The following is a 19,936-nucleotide window of genomic DNA, read 5'->3' on the forward strand; positions in this document are numbered from 1 at the left end:
ACTTTTAGATTAAAATAAAGCAAGGGAAAGCGAGGTTTGATTCTGTGTCTGAATTAAATAGCAAGAAGCTTTGTTCATTGTAGGCATTTCAGCCGTATGTGTGGCTGAAGATTTTGTGGCATTCCTAGAGGATCTCTTTACATTTTATGCCTAAATAAATGAAGTGACATTTGCTCTATAAAATATTTATGGAATCTTCTTAAGAAGCATTAAGCCCATTAACCAGGTGAGTTTGTTTTGGATTTGGGCAACAGTTTAACTAGCTGAAGGCCACAGGGCCAGCTGTCCAAAAGACAAGTCAGTCTGTATGGGAGCCAGCATCCAGGTGGAGATGAGAGCCAACTCAGGAAATACAGTATTTAGCCTGAAAGAATGTTAAAAGACAGTGAAGTCTGACCACTGAGCTCCATAAATGCAGGTTTGAACCATCAGCAGTATTCTGCTTTTGAATCCATCCTTTCTGCCCGCTGTGTCCCCACACTGGTTCACTTCATGCATCCTCATTAGGGGGAGTCCAGCAAAAAGCCAAACAGAGCAGTGCTGGAGCTGGGGGTTTCATCCTAGGAGGAGGCTGATGAATGTTCAACCAGCTCACTACAAAACCATGTTACACATTCAGCAAACAGAAAGCTCAGCTTGACAGGAGGGAAATATAATTAGGATAAAGAAATAAAGAAAAGGAGTGAAAGGAGGGCTCCTGTCACCAAGGGGTAAGTAGCATTCATAAGGCCTCCAGACACAAGCAAGAGGCTCAAAAGCAGGAGAGGAAGTCAGAGGCAGATTATTTCTCCCTTTTGTAAGGCAAATGAGTAATTATACAAAGCAAGATGGATTTTTTTTCCCAAAGAGATTTGAAAGGTATCATGCAATATTGATACATAAGTTGTATTTAATGCAGGTTTACAAGCAGAGCAGTAAAAGAAAATGTAAATGTAAACATGGTGTTCTCTCCTTATTCTCCCTGTGGCTCTTCCCTTTGTCAGAAAGATGCCTAGCACACCTGCCTCGGCACAGAAAGTTCCTTGTGAAAGGGCAAAATACTTCTAAATGGAGACAGTTTTAGGCTTCCACAGTGTGTCCAGAAAGGGAAAGAAACTGTGAGCTTAATCTAACCGCATTTCCATTCTTGAGCATTGCTGCTACTTATTTTGCTCATTTTTCTTTCAAAGGAAGAACAAAAAATCCCTGTTAGAGGGAGCTGGATCAATACTAAGAAATTCTTTGTCAGATGAAATAAGAACAATCATTAACCTTGCTGCTTATGAATTAAACGCCAGTTTTTCAACTTGTCCTTTGCACAGCAGCTGCAGCAAACTTCCCTCATTTTGTTCAGCAAGTGAAGCCCAGCTCAATTACTCACACAAACACTGGCACTAAGAACCTGAAAGCACTCTTCCTGCTGCATGGGTGGGGAAAAAAGGAGGTATTTTGTGATATGTCTCGGGTATTATGGTGATGGGGCTCTCCAGTCTGGTTATCTTTATTATAGCTTATTATTAAAATATTAAATTGATTTCCAGGAAGAATTCACTTTCTTTTTCACAGTTCAGTTCTGTCCTCCCCAGAATGCACCCTCCCTGATGATGGTCTCTGTTTTGCTTTTCTTCTCTTGGAGCAGATAAAATATACCAGGATTTCCTCTGTGCTAGTAGGACTTGGCTGTTGAATCGTGATCACTGTGTCAAATTTTGCTTGTCCTGTTATTCTGCTGCCTTGTCTCCATCCTGCAAGTGACTTATTGCTAAGGAAAGGTTGTACTAGTCTTCTCTCTTGAATTCATGTTGTTAATAAATGTCATCTGAAATCTCAATATCGGTTACCCTTTGGGGAAAAGAATACTTCAGTGAAGCACAGTGCCTCCCAGTCCTGAGCACGGAGCAAAATTTCTGACTGAGCTCCTGTTGGTTTCCATGAGGGAGGGAGCTCTGGTGTGTACCAGTGGCTGCAGACAAGGGCCAGTGCTGCTGTACAGCCTCTGCTCGGTCCTGTTCCTTCAAATCCATGGAAGCTGCTAGTGTTACTGAGCTGCAATCAGGAAACACATCAGAGTCAGTAGTACTCTAGAATGTCTTTTAGGCATTGGAAAGGGTATGATGAAAAGGGTTTGTCCATACCCTTTTGTAAATAAGGACAAATACCCAACTCAAAGGCACCAACACAGGAATAAGAGTCCTACCTAGTGAGTGTGTGTGTGTGTGTGTGTGTGTGTGTGTGTGTGTGTGTGTGTGTGTGTGTGGTGTGGAACCTCTCAAACACCACAGTTCAAAAAGTCTTTCAAATGGGATGGGCCCAGCATTGATGTGGGCAAAATAGAGGGGCAGAAACTGCTTCCTTCTTCATGTCATCTTCATTAGGAGCCTCATTTAATTGGACTTCCTTCAGATTAGGATATCACTGAAGTCAAAATTGAACGCCATCTGCCAAAACAGTTTTGGAAATTGCAGTGCAGTCCACTGCAGGACTGTCTGCTTCAGTCTCCTTTCGTAGCTGGTAAGTACGGTGTTAATCATTAAGGTATGTCTTGTGTTATCTGTGCAGACTGACAGTACTTTCTAAGAGTTTTTGTGATATTATCTGATTTCTCCAGACTAGGATGCATGTGCTGAGGAGCACATCGATTTTGCAGACTGCGCTCTCAAAAGAAGTTTTATGACCTCATGCAAAATATGTGTGCAAATTTGCTCCTAACTTGCATTTAACCTTATTGCAACTGAGCTCTGAAATGAGGCAGCTGTGTTCACGAACGGCTGCAATTAGTTAGTTGCATACTTACTTATGTGTTCACACTGCTCAAGTAACCTGCATGCTCAGAAATGAATGCACGGCTCTGGGAGGAAAGGACAGAAGTGAGAGGTGATTCTGACCTTGACTTTGTCTGCACTTGTGCATCTGCTCTCTGAAAAACAGCCCTTTCCATATTCAAGTGAGAGAAGCGGAACAGGAAAATGCTTTTTGCCAGGCCAGGCTTAGCAGGTGCCTGCACCTGCAGACAAGGAAATCTGAAAGTCAACTGCTGAAAGATCTGATTCAGCTCCTACCTGACATCCAGCTGACGAGGTGGGGTTATGATGTTATGATGTTACTTTCCCTTTTTTTTCAGTTTCTTCATTTTAGTTTTGGTTATTTTCTTGCTTTTTTCATGTTTTCCCCACTACTGAGGTAGCTGATGGCGTTGTCCACAGCACAATGAAGGTAGGTCAAGCAACTTGTCCAGAATGATCGTAAAGTTTTTAATCTCTGACAAAATTCTCAGCAGTTGCAAATTTTAATCTAAATTTATGTCTATGCTATAAACACAGCTCCTGCTCTTTGTGCGGTGCTAAGAGGCTGCTCAGCAGCACGAGGTACAGAAGAGTTTTTAAGGATGAGATGTTGCAACAGTGTGGAATTATTTATACGTTTGTATTTATCCACAGAACATTGTGCCACAAAATCTGTTCCTGTTTCATGAGAGTTCTCCAGGCAGGGGCTCTGATGCCTTGGCACAAATCTTTTAACCTGCAGATCCAGTTTCTACAAAAGGGACAAAGTTGTGCTGTAAGTATTTGCTTTATTTCTTGTTTCCTTTCTGTGGTGCTTCTCAGCTTGCTCTTTCATTTGTTTTTGCTGCTGTCACTGAATAAGAGACACATTCCGAGGAAACAGCAAAGTTTATTTTTACCTCTTATCTGACCAATGGGATTCCTTAAAATTTGAGTGTGGCTTTTGGGATGTTAGAGTATGGTGCTTGCTGCTAGCTAAGAGGACTTTTGGCTGCTTTATGGCTTCTCAAAGACTTTGTTGAGTTCTGCAGACTTAGTGCTTCACCCCTAGTCCTCCACATCAAGTGTAAGGGTGGTGAGGCACTGGAATGGGCTGGCGAGGGAAGTTGTGAATGCTCCATCCCTGGCGGTGTTCAAGGCCAGGTTGGACAGAACCTTGGGTGACATGGTCTAGTGTGAGGTGTCCCTGCCCATGGCAGGGGGGGTTGGAACTTTATGATCTTAAGGTCCTTTCCAACCTATCCTGATTCTAAAAACAGTCCCAGCTCATGTGTGCCTGCAGAAAGTCTTGGAGTTCAATAGAGTGGGTTTCGTTGCTTTTTATTTCTTCTTAGCTTCCTGTTGCTTCTTTAATTTCTTTTGTCCTTTGGTGTCCAGATTTATGGTGAGCATTTGCTAGCACATGGAGCCGAGGTGCTGTGTGAGCTAGTGTATCACAAGGCTCTTCCTCTACAGAATGGGAAGCAGCAAGATGTGCTGGCATTCCCAGCTCCAGAACAGCTCAGCCCCTTTCCCAGCTGGGTTTGAAAGGTGAAACAGCTGTATCCAGATGGAGATGCCTCTGGGCAGGAAGGGAATGAAGGCTGCTGGGGGTTAAGGGTTCACATGGGACATATTTGTTGCAAAGCTGTTATAGGCACAAAAATAATCTGCTGTTTTGAAAGGCACCTATCTAAAGATCATAAGCTCTATTTCTGACAAACCATTGGTGCTTTGCTGTTGGCTTGGATGGAAATCTGTTTAGCCAATTCTGCTTCTGGGACCACTATGTCATTTCTGCACCCTTGAAGAGCATTTAGGTTTCACCAGTAAACTATTTCAAAAGGGAGCAGGTGATGGGGGAAATATTTTTAATTGCCTTGAAATACGTGTGAGTATGAAGCTAAGGTACTGGCTCAGTCTTCCACTCCTTCCTGCATGCATCTAAACAAGAAACCAATACTTTTTAGTGGTGTCTAATCAAAACCTTACCAGAAGCTGCCATTAGGATTACCTGGCAACATTAATCCTCAAAAAGCAGCCAGCAAAGTCCTACCAGCGATCTCATTGTGGCCAACTTTGAGGAGGAATCAGCGTCGGTGTGCACAGGGTCATAGTGTCATGCCCAAACGCAAGCCACAGATACAGACCCAGGAGGTCTGTGTCCTGGCAGACACCTCCAGGTTTAGATGCTGCCTTTTCAACCAGGCTGCGGCTCTTTCCCCCTCCTCCTTTTGCAGCAGGGGATGCGCGATGTTTTGTTGCTTTGTAGCTGCTTGAAAAGTTGCCTGGGAGGACAAGCGCGTGCCTGCGCAGGGGGCAGCCCAAGAGGAGGGTCTGCAGTGATGAAGTGTGGTGTCTGCCCGGCTGGGTGCGAGCTGGGCAGGTTTGCTATGACATAACTCTTTGAAGGAAGGGGGGGTTGTGGCCGGGGGGGGTGGGGGGGGGGGCTGTGGAAAGAGGGAGAGAGAATTAGAGCCTGCAGCACCCAGCAGTGATATCAGATCCGTGATCTGGCAGCGCTGGGGTAAGCCGCCACCTCTCCACTCCACCTCACACAGCAGCCTGGAACTCCTGCTCAAAGGGGAGAGCAAGCCAGCAGCAACAATCATGGCAACGCCAAATGGGTTTATTTCTTCATGACCTCTCTCTTCCCCTCAATAATTCACCTGAGGGCTTTTTTTTTCCTCACCCTACCCCCCCCTTTTCACTCTCTTGTTTGGATGTGGAGAGGGGGGAGAAAAGGGGGCACCGGGAAGTGTTGATTTTGCTCGGCAGCTTTTTGCGGCGTGTTTTAAAGAGCTCGGGAAAGGACCCGGGTAAAGATAGACATCGAACGTAAAGAAAAGGCACAAAGTGGTGGCGGGGAGGGAGGAGGAGAACAGAAGAAGGAGAGAAAAACCGAGGCAGAGGGAAGAACCCGGAGGAAAGAAGACTTCGAGCGCGGCGCTGCCGGGAGGTGCGGGTGTGTGCGCGGGTGCGTGTGTGTGCCCGTGCGCGGGTGCGTGCGCGGGGGGAGCGGAGCGGCTGCCGCTGCTGCGGGCGCTGCCTCCCGGTGCTGCGCGGCGCGGTGGCCGGCGCGGGGCGCGGAGCGGCGGCCGCGGGTGCCGACCATGGGCTGGCGGCTGCTGCCCGCCGTGCTGCTGGCCCTGGCGCTGGGCGGCCCCGCGGTGTGGGCGCAGAACGACACGGAGCCCATCGTCCTGGAGGGCAAGTGCCTGGTGGTCTGCGACTCCAACCCGGCCACCGACGCCAAGGGCTCGTCCTCCTCCCCGCTGGGTATCTCCGTGCGGGCGGCCAACTCCAAGGTCGCCTTCTCGGCCGTGAGGAGCACCAACCACGAGCCCTCCGAGATGAGCAACAAGACGCGCATCATCTACTTCGACCAGGTACGCGGCGCGGCCGGGCTGCCCGTGCCCCATCAACAGGTGCCTCCCCCCCACTTCAACCATTAATTACGGTGAAAACTTAGGGTGCCGGGGGGCTGCCGTCTGCGGGGAGTCCCCGCCGAGCCCCAGCAACCCGCAGCTGGAGGCTCGGTGGGGCCGGGGGAGCCGCACCGCGGAGAGCCCCGCGGTAGTTTCCCACTTGCTCCCAGGGGATGGGGCGGAGCGGGGTCGGTGGGGCGCAGCCCGTGCGGGGCAGCCGCCGTCGGGGCCGCGGGTCCGTGCGCCACCCGCTCCGCCCTGGGGGCCGCGGAGGAAGGGGGTCCCGAGCCCAGCGGGGCAGCGGCCGGGGCTGTGCGGGCACCCGAGGGGCAGCTCTCGCCGGGTGCCAAGCGGGGACGTGGTCGTGGGAGGGATGTGATGGGGTTTTCTCAGGTGAGAGGAGCCGATGCAGGTTTTCAGACGGCCTTTGAGGGGGGAAAGAAGAACGAAAATGAAAGAAAAATCATTTAACTTTTCCATAACGATCAGGTTCAACCTACAGCTTCTCTCTTCTCAGTCGCTAACAGTAACATAGGGATGCCAGCACACATTTTATACACCAGCTCCCGTCTGAGGGCGAGTCCAAAGTAATTGAGACTGATGGTTATTTTTCTTCCCATACCACATTATAATGGACAGTAAATTGTCATGACAACTGAAGTCAGATATGTCACATAGCTTAATGCTAGCAATGTAAATTGCCTCAAGTTCACCATCATTCCTAGTGGCTTTCCAGGGCTGTGTCTGGCATAAAACAGCCTGAAAACAACAATTTAAAAAACAAAGCATAACTATGTGGAAAGAAAGAAAAAGATAGTCACTAAAGAAGATATTTAGCATATGGATGATGACTCTTTTAATATGTTCCCTCCTGTTACTTGTCTCTGTTTAATCAACCCCAAATCGTTATTAGTGCTTACAAACCCAGATAAAGCAGCAAAGGCTCACAGCCAGTCGTGGCTCAGATGTGCCAGGTATCGCAGTAACTCAGCCTGCCTGTAAACTGGTGAATGAATTGTATCCTTCATGTACATCCTTCCTCTCTGCTTGATACTTTCAGGAAGACAATGCTGACTTGACTGTTGTTTCTTAGCCAAAAGCAGCATGCCGCTCCCTGAGTTAGGGTTTTGGTGTCGTTTGGGGGGAATGATAAACAAATCTGCCTTTGCTTAATCTCCTCTAAACATGTATAGAAGAAAAGTCTTGAAGTTATGATATAGTAGCAAAGTAAGAATTATTTTTGCCCTAGTTTATTGTAAAGTTGTACTATCAATATAATTAAATATCCATTGTATGAGTATTATACCAGCTTAATTAAGAGAAGGAAAGAACCAGAAGAGACGTAGATAGGTAAGAAAACTCCACGGGTGAATGGTTTCTAAAGTTAATAGTCTGTATTCTTCACTTAGCACGGAATGCCTGTGCTAATTCCCATGCTACATTTTTCTGTTTGCAGATCCTAGTAAATGTGGGCAATTTTTTCACGCTGGAGTCTGTCTTTGTAGCACCAAGAAAAGGAATTTACAGTTTCAGTTTCCACGTAATTAAAGTCTATCAGAGCCAAACAATTCAGGTACGTTGATTATAATTATAAAACATTTTACTTATAATGTTGATTTAGAATAGGATCTTGACTGAACACAGGAGTATTTAAGACTTTCCAAGCAAAATAGCTTAATATAAAGCAACCTGTGCTGTGGTGTAGAGTTCCTAGCAGTAGAGTGAATACATTTAAACTGTGAATACATTTAACAGCTGTTACAAGGCAGGACCCTCGCCTCAAGTAAATTGACACAGCTTCACTTCTACAGCGTAAGAACTGAGTACCTGGGGTGACATAAAAGTATTAAATAGATTGAATCATCCAAGAGTAAAATGGAGCTCTAAACTTAACTGCATAAATACTAATGAGGACTTATAATGAGGACTACAGGTTAAACTCAATGTCTTGAGCACAAGAGTTCTGGGGATACACACCAGATTTGGCTATTTCTGTAACAAACTGTGACCTGGCTGACAGCTCCTGATGTTGGGTGTCTGTCTGTAACAGCAGTCTGATGTGGACCAAGGTTAGCTAAGGTGGTCCTCTTGTTCTGTAACTACACCAAAATGTTATAATTCTTCAGGGATGTCTTCTAGGGAACCTTTATAGCACTTCAAACCTTTTTTTCACCATATAATACAGAAAAGACGTCATATATTTCTTTAACAAAGGAGTGATTCTGCAGTTTCTTTTGTAGCTTAACAGCAGCTGAACTGTGCAATTAAATACAAGCATGCTCTAGCTTAGAGGGAAAGTCTCTGAGTTCCTGAACGTCCCTTGCTGAACTAGCAGTAAATTCCTGAAAGTGCATTACTAAATCTTCATGCCAGGTCATGCAATTTCTGTGACATACATACTGGCTTTCTCGATCTGGAATATCATCTGTGGCTTCCCTTGTTTCCACCCATGAGACCACTGGATTCGTAGAAGTCTCTGATGCTTTTCCCCTGATCGCTCCTGTCCTCAAATGTGGGTTTCAGTGTACGAGGTTGGATAAAATAGATATCTGCAGGAGGAGTGATCAGTCATTTCTTTGTGGCAGCTCTGACTTTGGATTGCTGGGAAAAGTGTAAATGGTAGCAATGGCTGAGCAAGCTGGTGTGAGACAGTCACATCCCTGGTGAAATTCGCCTTCAGTTTACAACATGAAATCATGGATACATTCAGATCAATGACAAGAGTCTTAAATGGAATATTGACCCCATGAAAATCTCTATAATGAGCTTATAAGCTATTTAATATGCTCAGACTTTGTTCCTGTCCCTCTCATATGCGGGAGGTTGAAACAGTATAGAATAACCGTGTGTCAGCCAGCTGCATTAGGTTTAAAATACACATTGCCAAGAAAGATGTCAGAGGTTGGACTCTGGAAGTCCAGTGCAGACTTTGGTGTTTCATACGCCAGGCATTCAAACCTGGGAGCTTAGGGCTCCTAACAGGGAATGTTGCAACCTCTGACATGGCCTGAAACCTTTCATACATGAAGAGCTCCTTAAGTGATGGATGGGTTTGGTTGACTCCAAATTTGGCACAGTTAATGTGAGACTACTTGGTGCAAGCCTGTAATGTGTTCTTCTAGTGTGATTAAAATAGCTGTAAGACAATCTGCAGGGGAACCTGACCTAAAGAGGTGGTACAGAAGGAATGTGATAAAACAAAACCCAGCAATGAGTAAACTCTTGATGCCCTTTTCTTGCATGTGTAATACCTAGGGGGAGGACCAAAAGCCATTGCAGTGGAGATAACCAGCTTGAGACTTAGCCACATGCAGACTTAAACACCACTAAATCACCTGAGGGCTTTCTACATAAGTGATATTACTATGCCTCTGGAACATCTGCTAGTGCCATTAAATATCATTAAACTGAAATTGGTTCCCTGGGGACATCTGATTAAGTAGATTTCCCAGATAGGCAAATCCCAAATCAGGGCCAGATTCCGCTGCCCTGACTTATGCTGAGCACTAATTTATTCTGTGGTGGCTCCGATTAAAATTAATGGGAGCATATGCAAGGCCAGCATACTCCATATGAATAAGCATTTCATAATTCACCCCTCTGTGACTGCATTATAGCTGCTTAAAAAGAAAAAGCAGAAGAAAGCAAATAGTTTGCCGCTGGGGAAATTAAAAAAGCCTGGATCTGTCCATTCCCCCAGCCCATGCCCATCTTTATTTACAGAGTACCTGTGTGATGCTGTGTTCAGAGCAGACACTGTGCTGACTTTCAAAAGTGCTTTGTAGGAAAATGGATTCAGCACCAAAACACAGTGTGGTGGTTCTTAAAGCTAAAGGTCTGTTCTAGACTTTCAAACTAAGCTACTGTCAGTTATGGAAGGGACATATATTTTGCTCTCAATGAAGTGTAAGTTCGCAGCCTGCTGCAGCATCTTTGACATTAGGTGCCTATATTGCATCTCTGGGTGCCTTGAGTTTCTTGAAATATCTTTGCTAGTGAATATCTAAATAACCCATGAGGCAAAATGAAACAAACTGAGGTAACAGCTCACAGTTACATGCACCAGGGAGTTACAATTAATGCCCCAAGGAACAGAGGAAAGCAATGTCATGTTGCACACTGACTATGCCTGGTCCACAGCGGTTGGTGGGCGGTGTCCCACCAACTTCACTCAGCTGCAGGTGAAGCCCATGAAGAATGAAAGTGCTTTTATGCTCCAAATACTAATAATGTAATTATTAATTCAAAACAAAATGAAACTAAAAGCAGTGAAGACTGGGACCTTAGCAGACCTCTTACTTTGTAGTTAATATTCAGTGGTAGTTCTTGGAGTTTTTCTGTTAATTAGAGCTTTCCAATATTTTCTTCTCTTGTAGGTCAATTTGATGCTAAATGGAAAGCCAGTCATTTCTGCTTTTGCTGGGGACAAGGATGTCACACGTGAAGCTGCCACAAATGGAGTCCTGCTCTATCTGGACAAGGAGGATAAGGTTTACCTGAAACTGGAGAAAGGTAATCTGGTCGGTGGATGGCAGTATTCTACGTTTTCTGGCTTTCTGGTCTTTCCCCTGTAAAGTCAATTTTCCTGTGATATCCATCCAGATGTGGACTCATCATTGCCCCTGTTACATGAAGAGCATTTTATCATCATGGGATTGATGTCTCTTTATTGTTTTTCTCATGGGTGAATATGGATTCTCTTTATGGATTTTGGCCCCATCTGAACTACTCAGAAGTTTCACAGAATTTTGTGTGTTTAAATACAATATATTTGGATTGGGACTAAAGCAGACAATAAATATCTATGCTTAATGTTACAGTCTAAAGCTGCCTGCAAAATTTGTTCTGATTTCATTTACTGGACTTACTGGATTCATGGGAGAAGTGGATTTTCTTTAATTATGAAAAGACTGGCAACCAGGTCTATATTTAGGAGAGTTCAGACTTCAATCAAGAGTTAGTGTGTTGCTGCCAAAGAACTGTATATTGATATATTGGTAATACGTGTTTTTTGTCACTGAGACTTAACTGACATGACCTATCCCATTGTCTTGAAAAAGGTAATTATTATTCATAAGTGGTTGACTTTAATTCTCCTCTGCGTGTAGTGTGTTGGATGATTCACCAACCATACTTATGCTCTGTCACCTGTCACAATCAAGTCTAGCCTACAGAAAGCTAAGAGGTTATGGTTGTATTTTAGTTGTAATAAGGTATTCCTCTTTTCCGTGTTTCTTAAAGAGAAGTGCAGATTATAACCATAAAGAAAAATATTCTTACCAGCATTAGAGGTGGTTATTGAGGCACAACTTTGCAAAACAGCTTTGCCCTGCAGGAACTCTTGCACTTGCTATTCAATTTTAATCAACATGATTGATAATAACAGCTTTATTAAAAACCTAAGGGATTCCTTCCTTAGACACAACCACTTTATTAGCTGGAGACAAGATCCCCTTGTTTGTAATTATGTGTATTTTGCAAACCTGTTGTGTTAAAGGTATCATCTGGTTTTGCCTTAACTTCACAACTGTACATAATTTTAGATCATACGTTTAACAAATATTAAATCCAAATAGCTGGTACCTAACTTGGGGCAATATCTTTTCGGCTTTTTGTATGAGTCATACAAATCCATATACTTATTTATTCTATCATTGTTATATAATAAAGATTAATATATGTTAGCTGAATTTTTGACCTTTGGATTTTGGAAGTCACTTCATGCTATTTTTTTATTAGATATAATTACTATATGCAAAGTGTAAGCTTTTGGGATTCACAGAAACTGTCCTGGGAGGCAGGAAAACTGCCATAATTTAGTCTGGCAGAATCCTAGAGGTAATCAGAATGTATAAATAGTAATAACCTATGCATTTTATTAAAAAAAAAATTAGGCAGAAATGCTGACTTCACTGAAGTTAGTGTTAAGAATCACATTGATTCCAAAGGGTATTGGATGAGTCCTGTGCTTTAGATTTTGCCATCAGCATTGAACTCTGGTGCCATCAAATTGAATATAAAATAAAATGATTTTCACACAAACTGCTAATGAAATCTTCTTCCCTCATGCCCAGTATATAATACATACACTGAATTCAATGGATATCTGTGCCTTGCATGTGAGGAAGGATACAGTTCTAAATTAAAAATTACTATATACTTGAGAATGTTTGCAGATGGAAGCAATGCCCAGCAACCTGGGACCTTTTCTAAAAGTCAGTTTAGGCTTGAATGTGCTGGTAGAGGTAATCTGTTTCCAATTTCTTCACTTGTTAGCCAAGTGCAGTGTATCATGTTGCTCTAACTGCTGTAAATGGATTTTTCACTGATTTAAAGTGCAATGCACAGCTGGTTGACGTTCCTGATAAAAATGTCAGGGAATCAGTGGCAGAAAAATCTACCTGAATTCCTTATTTTTCTGGACCAAACATACAGGATTTTTTTTTTTTGGAATTTCAGGAGGATAAGTGGCTACATTTGCACCCCTATGAGATAAGTCAGATGAGGTCATTTGCTAGAAGCAACATTGTTTTGGCACAGAACACTGCGGTTTGGGAGGAAGTGGAAAGACAGGGTAACAAGGTGAACGATTTACATTGCTGAAAAATACTCAAAAGTTTTCTATTATGACTAATCAAAATGTGTTACCACTGTACCCCAAAAAAGTGTATATATATGTATGTATATCGAAACCCCCCTGAGATCACAGCACATACTATGAATGATATTATAAAAAGGTTATTTGCCGTAAGAGTTTATTTCAGAAGGTACCATCAGTATTTTGTATAAAATTAGTAAAATCTGAAGGCTCACTCCTTAATATTTATGTAATGTAAAGGAAACATTGTTCCTACAGAGACAGAAGAAAAATGGCATTAAAGGTGTCAGTATACTTTTCAGAGTGATCAGATGTACCTAACTTCTTTAGCCTGTAAACATATCATCTTCAGAAGCTGCGTTTAGCATTCAGCAATAATACTGAACTATCTTCAGACACTGTTGATTTCCCCTTGGCAAAACATTTCTGATTGCTTCAGCGTCATTAACAGTTGTTTAACTAGAGAGCCTAGGAAGTTATTCAATTAAGGAGATATGTTTTGATGGAAATTGCCTACATTTTTCTCCTCGGCCTCAAAAATCAGATTTACTAACTAATTATTTTGCTATTGAAAGGAAAAATAAACTTTGGAGAAGTCACTGTAGAGAGCAGCTTGTGTTATCTTCACACAAGGCTGAGCATTGACTCTGCTCAGAGGTGGTCTCTGGAGATGGGCAGTTCTCTTAGCTCATGTTTAAACGTTTAAACAAGAAAGATACGTGGGTTTTAGACTACAATTTTTTGAGCTACTTTCCAGATCTGGAGCTGACTTTCATTGTATTGTACCACACTTCAGGTATGTCAGTAGGAGCTTCTCCCAGAAGAGATAAGCTAAGCCAGCTTAGATAGAGCTGCGTCTGGAAACTCTTTCTTCTCTCTTTTTCGTCATTACTTTTCCTTCTGTCTTCCTGTGTCACTGCTATGGTAGTTTTCTTGTTCAGAAGCAACAGCTCAGGAGACACTTCAAATTTCAAAGGGTATTTAAGATTAGAGGCTTGATTATGTTTTCTTAAAGAACTTAAGCCTCCATTGAGCTGCACTGTAAAGGTTAGAGCCGAATTTCTGATCCTGTTGAATCTGATGGTGCTAGTCTTATTGATTTTGGTGGGGCAGAATTTCCCACTCTGTGTATGTCCCTGTTACAGAAGGCACTGAAGATCTGTACCCACATCCTTCAACATATATCCACTTTGCAGTCAACTTTGTAGCTTACAAAGATTGATCGTGCAAGAAAACTTTCTGGCTATGTGTGGTAAAAAGAAAAAAAGTTATTTTCTGAGAATAAAATATATGTTGCTATTATCAGTGATTTCTTTACAAAGGGGATCAGTATTTTTAACTTTTTATCCATGTTTTATTTCGGTTTTATAAATTTTTTATTATAAATCTAAGAGAAAAAAAAACACTATTTGTCCTCCTCTGACAATGGAAATGTTTTTGGTAGAGCCAGGAATACCGGGTCACCTAGATTCATCCAGTGTCAAAAGCTCCTCTGTTGAATTCTGTTTGTTATGAAGAGTTTAGGCTACATATACCAGATGACTGTGGAGCCAAACAAGAAACTGTTCAAAAAAGCCTGGGTAACAGAAGTGTTTTTGGAAAAGGCACTGAGGCAGCTTTGAAACTTTCACAAGTAGTTTTTTCTCTACATAAAAGGAGAAACTGACTTTGAAGCATAGAGAAGGAAACCAGACCTTTTTCTTTAAGCAACATTTTGTATTTGTTTGGTGTTATGTCATTTTCCAGTAGTACCTGAATATTTTCTGAGCCCTGTGGCAGGCCATGGCAGAGAAGTATTGCAACCTGTGTTACAACTGAGAAAAGGGAGACAGGGCTTGGGAAATGACCAGTGCCGGAGCACCAACACATCCGCTGCTGATGCTTGATCCTGGGTAGTCCTTTTCCTGATAGAAGGAAAAAGCGTGTTTCTGAAGTAAATGGCATACTGCTGTATTTCCTCTTCCATATTATTTACATGTCTGTTTCTAGAAAGATGAATGCAGTGGAACAGGACAGGTTTAAATGCCCTAACAAACAAGGTCACAATTAGCTATCAACTCTTTTTTTTTTGGTTGCTTTTTAAAGGAACACATCTGCAGCAGGTATAGTATTTTTACAGGCAGGTTTTAGGATAGAGAAGATAAATGCAAGAAGCCGTATGTCATAATCACAACAAAGAAGCCAAACCATTAACATGAAATAGGGGCTGAGGCAGAGAAACAGATATATGTTCTCCTCCTTTTATAAGGGTTTCTGAGTTGGTAACATGTTTTACCTTAGCAATTCATTACAGTTACCATTCATATTGTAAGATCTCTTGATAATATTCAAACGCTTTGTCTTCTAAAGACAATGTTAACCAGATGACTCAATGTAAATAAATGAAGATCCCCAGTGACAGAATTTATTGGTTGGCACATGCCACAACAACATATTTTTCATGATATTGGTGCCCAGACAGAAAAAGCTCCTTTGAGAAAAGACATTGTCTTAGACACTGAGCTAAAGTAATTTATCTGTTGCTGGTTAGAAATGGGGAGGGGGGGGCAGCGGGGAGAGAAACCCTAGAGCATTAAGGGGAATGCGCACAAAGAATAATGATAAAATCAGTCACCATTATATAAGTGATGATGAGAATAATGGAAATGTGGCTTGAATAGCGTGTTTAGTGAAAGCTGTGATCTAAGGCGTTTGATGGAAGCAATCACTATTTCAACCTTCACGTTCTGGGGGAAAGTAAAAAGCCAGTTGTATCATTTCTAACAGGTTCTTTTCCTTCTCCCCCCCCCAGTTCCCCCTTTTTTTCTTTCTGCCTTGTTCTGCTTAGCTGCAGAAAAAAAGTTATCAAAAATTATCTAAGAAAAGTTAATTTCTGATGCGGTACAGGGACGTTATAGATTTGGGGTTCTTTTGTATTTGATGTGGGGATAAAAAAAAAGGTGGTTGCAGTGGGTGAAACGGCAAACTTAACCTAAATACATTCTTGACCTATCATCCAGTTCAGTGAATTGCCTAAATATGTTCTGCTTATGCGTGTAATACTTTTCTACAATGCATGATACCAACCCATCCTGTTAGAGCCACCATATTGTAATCTGATGGTTTTTAATCCTGCAGGAGGAAACTAGATGTAGAAGTGTAGTGCAGAACACTGGAGATCACCAAATAAAACAGCTTTATCTCTGTACTTACATGTGTGCCTGGATTTACTCCTACAAAGCAGGTCTGCCATCCCTGGGGTATTTTGATGCAAAGGGCAAATGCGTGTATGAAACCAAGCTGAGAGTATGGGTATTTCTGAATTACTGCTGACACAGGGAAGAAAGCGTACCTTAATCTCATTGTGAGGGCATTTAAATGCTCTGTATAGTCCTAATGCTGAAAGGAAGCAGAACTTCATGGCTCCTGGGCAGAGTGACCAAAGCTCCGTGGAGATGACAAGACCTGCCTATGCATGGAGGTCTGTATTGACCCAAATGCTGGGGCCTCTGTAGACAGAGCAGTGCTGTGCAGTCAAGAATGCTGTGAGCTCTCCTGGAGTTTTACTCAGTTTAAAAAACAATGATGTTTGGGGTTTTATTTTATCCCTTCCGTTGCAAACGAAGGTCTATTTACAGTAAACGTAAGGGATTCTCAAAGGCAGCCTTTAGAATTAATGCTGTCTGAAAATAAGGAAAAATTCTTCTAAGTATACAGGAAGACTAAATTTCTCTTAACTTGAAGGCATGCAATTAACTAGCAAAGCAAATTAAAGAAAGATACATCTGTGCTCTACTACACAACTAAGCATAAAGGAGCAAAATTGATTCTGGCATCAATCCCACATACCTGCAGAACAGCTCGGAAGCTCCATCCAGCAGTATAACAACTCATTATGCCGGCTATTCCCACTCTGCAGTAGTAGAAACAGCCACTGGGCAGCCTCACCTGGCAGCGCTGATACCGCTTCTGCTAATGAGGTGAGTTTTCATGAGCTGAAGGTTAGCGATGGTGTCAGGGCATTTTCCTGGAACAACAGGCTTCGATGTGGCTCCTCCAGCTCCTCTCTATCTAGCCCTGATCAGCCTTCACCATGCTCCCACCTGCAGCAGGTTGCAAAGTTTCACTTGGAACAATTCCCTACCAGGAAACACCATTTGAATTCAATTACTATTGGCAAAAAGCAGACACATTAGAAGAAATTTTCTTTTTTTTCTTTTTTTTCTTTTTTCCCAAATGAAAGGAGAGAATTGGTTTGGATCAAAAAGCTTTTGTATTCAATTTTAAATTCACTCTTTATTTAAAAGATTACATTGGTTCAAAAAGAAAAGGGGAAGAATTTTCACTGACATAAAGCATTTTAACTTTTGAAATAAATATTTGCAGATGAAACAGACTGCTCTAAAATGATTTTTTTTTTGTCACCATAATGTGATTTGGGTAAAAACTGCGATTTTAGAAGTTTGCTCAGATTCTTTGTTTAAGCACATTTCCAAATCTTTTTTTTTTTAACAGAAAGCAAATGTATTCCTACAAACTTTATTTTTATTCTATTAATTGATTTGCTGACACATACATAACTGTATGCTGTATCTGTTGAAAAGTCCGCACAAAGATTTCACGATTGTGCCTTTTTTAATATCAGAATGTATCTTTAATGTCATGGGGAATGCTGGTTTTGTCCTCAGGGAGGATCAAACACTGCATATTTCCTCTGTTGAGAAACCCCAAATCCCATTAAGAACACCTGGCTTAAACATTCCAGTAGAGAATACTTGTCTTAGTGTTCAAGTTCAGGGAACTTTTCATTAAGACCTTTGATGCTTTAAGGTAAAGGTGAAGAAGAAAGGTCCAGCTTTCACATAAAGGACTGTTTAATTTGTGCCTCCATTGTCACCCTCAGTTCCTAATACCATGTTGGTGGCCAGCTTATTGTATCTAAGGTTTTTCTTAGGTTCAGATTCTAGCACCCTTGCTAGATGCTCAGCACTGGCTGAGCACTAAGTGTCTCACCAAGAAGCGTAATCAGTTCTTCTGAAGCTTAGGAAGAGGGGCATTTGTCCTTTCACCCTTTGCATGTGAGGCTACATCCCTCCTGAATTCCTTTCCACACTGTGGTACTTGCGGCCAACCAGAAATATTGATCAGTATTGGTACTGAAATATTGCTAAACTTGGTGGCTTAGTCCAACAGTTCCTGGTACAGGGGTTAGCCGAGTTAACCACCCATTGGTCCTGTTGGACACTTATAATTCTTTAATGAGGTTAGACAACCAGAAGCCTGTATGGGCACTGAAGAAAGGTAACCAACTGCTTGAGAAGGCATTCAACACCAGGCATGGCAATTGCAAAACATCATACATATATATACATATAAGTAGTTGTCATTGTACAAGTGGAACTATTCAGTGCAACACAGATTTACAGCTAGAGCAGCAGAAGATAATCTGATGTACACGTAACCTACTTAAGGACACCTCATTTATCTTTTCTTTGGGAGAAACAAACTCTGGTTCATTTCTAGCAAAACTGTGATTCAAATAATGAAAAGACTAGAAGAATGACTACTTAACCACAGGAATATGAAGGAATATCACTGCTGTGTAAGAGAAATGAGTTGTGCAGTGGCATCATGTGTTTTAGTTTTTGTGGACTATTTAAATGGATTCTTACAAAAATAGTAAAGGCTTCTGAAGATAACTTCGAGACCATCTATCTTAGTTGTCTTAAATTCAATACAGGGTAAGTAAGATAGTCTAGATTTAGTCTGTTGTAAACAGTGATTCACTGGGCACGATTCAACCGTCACGTACTTCTTTGTACAGGAATTACTTAACTGAACGAGTATGGAAAGTACTTTTCTTCAGGTCTTGAGAGACAGCTGAGTGTATATAACTTTGATCGAATAATGATATTAGAAAGAGAAAATATGGTGAGTGAGTGAGTTTAAAATTCTGACTTGCAGGCTGCAACCCAGGTCCCCAATTTATCCAAGTTGTACCGAATGTTATGCACATACATCTGGTGGAAAAGGCTGTGAAGGTTTTTTTGTGCTTGTCAGTGTCAATCCTGGCTAAGACATAGAGTTGGCTTAAATGGGGTTTCCAGTAATGATAGCATGCAAGATAACAATTGTGAGCATTTCTAAACTCTGACAATTTGTCAAAAACTCACCCTGAGATGAGATTTTTTTACTGAGCACAGTCTAAGGGCTTCAAGATGAAAGACTGCTCAGTAAAGCTGGACAAAATATAGCAAGTACATTTTATAGAAAAAAAAATTGGGTCACAATGTTGTTTTCCTTTAGATACAGGGAAAAAAACCCCCTCAAACCAGATGTGCAATGGCACCTGAAAAACTTGCAAAAGTAATATTCCAAAAGCCTTTCGAAAAACACCTCTTGGAGCATCACGATATTGCCTAAAGTTATACAGCAACCCAACTGATACATAGAAGAGTCAGGTCAAAGTTTCTGCTTTGCTCTGAGTTTGTGTCTTCCAGAGAAGTAACATCTCTACAGATCAGCAGGGCATTTACTCCAGTGAAGGATAAAATAAAGCTACAGCCTTTCCTGGTGCTCCTTTTGGATATTAGAGCATATGCTTTGCTGGAGGTTTCTGCTGAAGGCGAGAAAGCTGGCTACCTTCCCCTGTTATTGTTGATTGTCTATAGAAATGTCTTCATCTCATGCATTGCCAATGACAATGGGAATGTATTGTTTATGTAGTAAATAAATCAGTAACTGTTTAAGCACTGTAGAGTTGCGCAACATCAGGGGCAAGCCAAGGATGACTATAAGCTTAGTCTTTTCCTGTACAGTAAATGTGAGATTAAGGTGCTCAAAAGGCAGTGTTAATGTTTTCCCCCATTTTCTTCTGCAAAGCTCAGCTAAGGAATTTGGTTTTCATGATGCCCCTTAAGGTCCCAACAAAGTAATAAGTCAGCATCATTTTCTAGCTGCAGTTGATAACATTTATTGCTAATTCTTTAAACCCTTCTTTAAAAGAAAACAAGTCTGCAACCTGCATTGCACCCACTGGAATAATCTTTCTTTTCCTCAGTTTGGTAATTCAATTGTGACTTGTAAACTTGTGCAGTTGTAGCAAAAAAAAGTATACAGTCAACTCTAATCTATCTTGAGGGAAGTAAAAAGTGCTTACCGCCACTGGTGTAGTAAATCCTGACTCCTTT

At 41.9% G+C, this 19,936-nt stretch overlaps 1 protein-coding gene across 2 annotated transcripts; it reads left to right on the top strand.

The window, feature by feature from the left end:
• The first annotated feature begins 5,199 nt into the window (after window positions 1-5,199).
• CBLN4 (cerebellin 4 precursor) lies at window positions 5,200-11,859 on the top strand. Of its 2 annotated transcripts, XM_062604071.1 has the most exons (4): window positions 5,200-6,130; window positions 7,626-7,742; window positions 10,546-10,681; window positions 10,772-11,859. In XM_062604071.1, the coding sequence occupies exons 1-4, from the start codon at window positions 5,855-5,857 to the stop codon at window positions 10,855-10,857; spliced, it is 615 nt and encodes a 204-aa protein (XP_062460055.1). In that variant the 5' UTR covers window positions 5,200-5,854; the 3' UTR covers window positions 10,858-11,859. The 2 variants fall into 2 exon arrangements, with proteins under 2 accessions (XP_062460055.1, XP_062460056.1); XM_062604072.1 differs by having other exon boundaries at window positions 10,546-11,859.
• The last annotated feature ends 8,077 nt before the right edge of the window (window positions 11,860-19,936 follow it).

The sequence above is a fragment of the Pezoporus occidentalis genome, unplaced genomic scaffold (assembly GCF_034315485.1).
Source record: "Pezoporus occidentalis ecotype Australia unplaced genomic scaffold, CSIRO_AGI_Poc_V1 ctg83, whole genome shotgun sequence".
Taxonomy (NCBI): Eukaryota; Metazoa; Chordata; class Aves; order Psittaciformes; family Psittacidae; genus Pezoporus; species Pezoporus occidentalis.

Bases quoted from the DNA above. Each gene is read 5' to 3' on its own strand.
- CBLN4 (XM_062604071.1), top strand. From the start codon at position 5,855: ATGGGCTGGCGGCTGCTGCCCGCCGTGCTGCTGGCCCTGGCGCTGGGC. The intron at 6,131-7,625 runs GTACGCGGCGCG...TTCTGTTTGCAG, and splicing joins GCATCATCTACTTCGACCAG to ATCCTAGTAAATGTGGGCAA. The intron at 7,743-10,545 runs GTACGTTGATTA...CTTCTCTTGTAG, and splicing joins ATCAGAGCCAAACAATTCAG to GTCAATTTGATGCTAAATGG.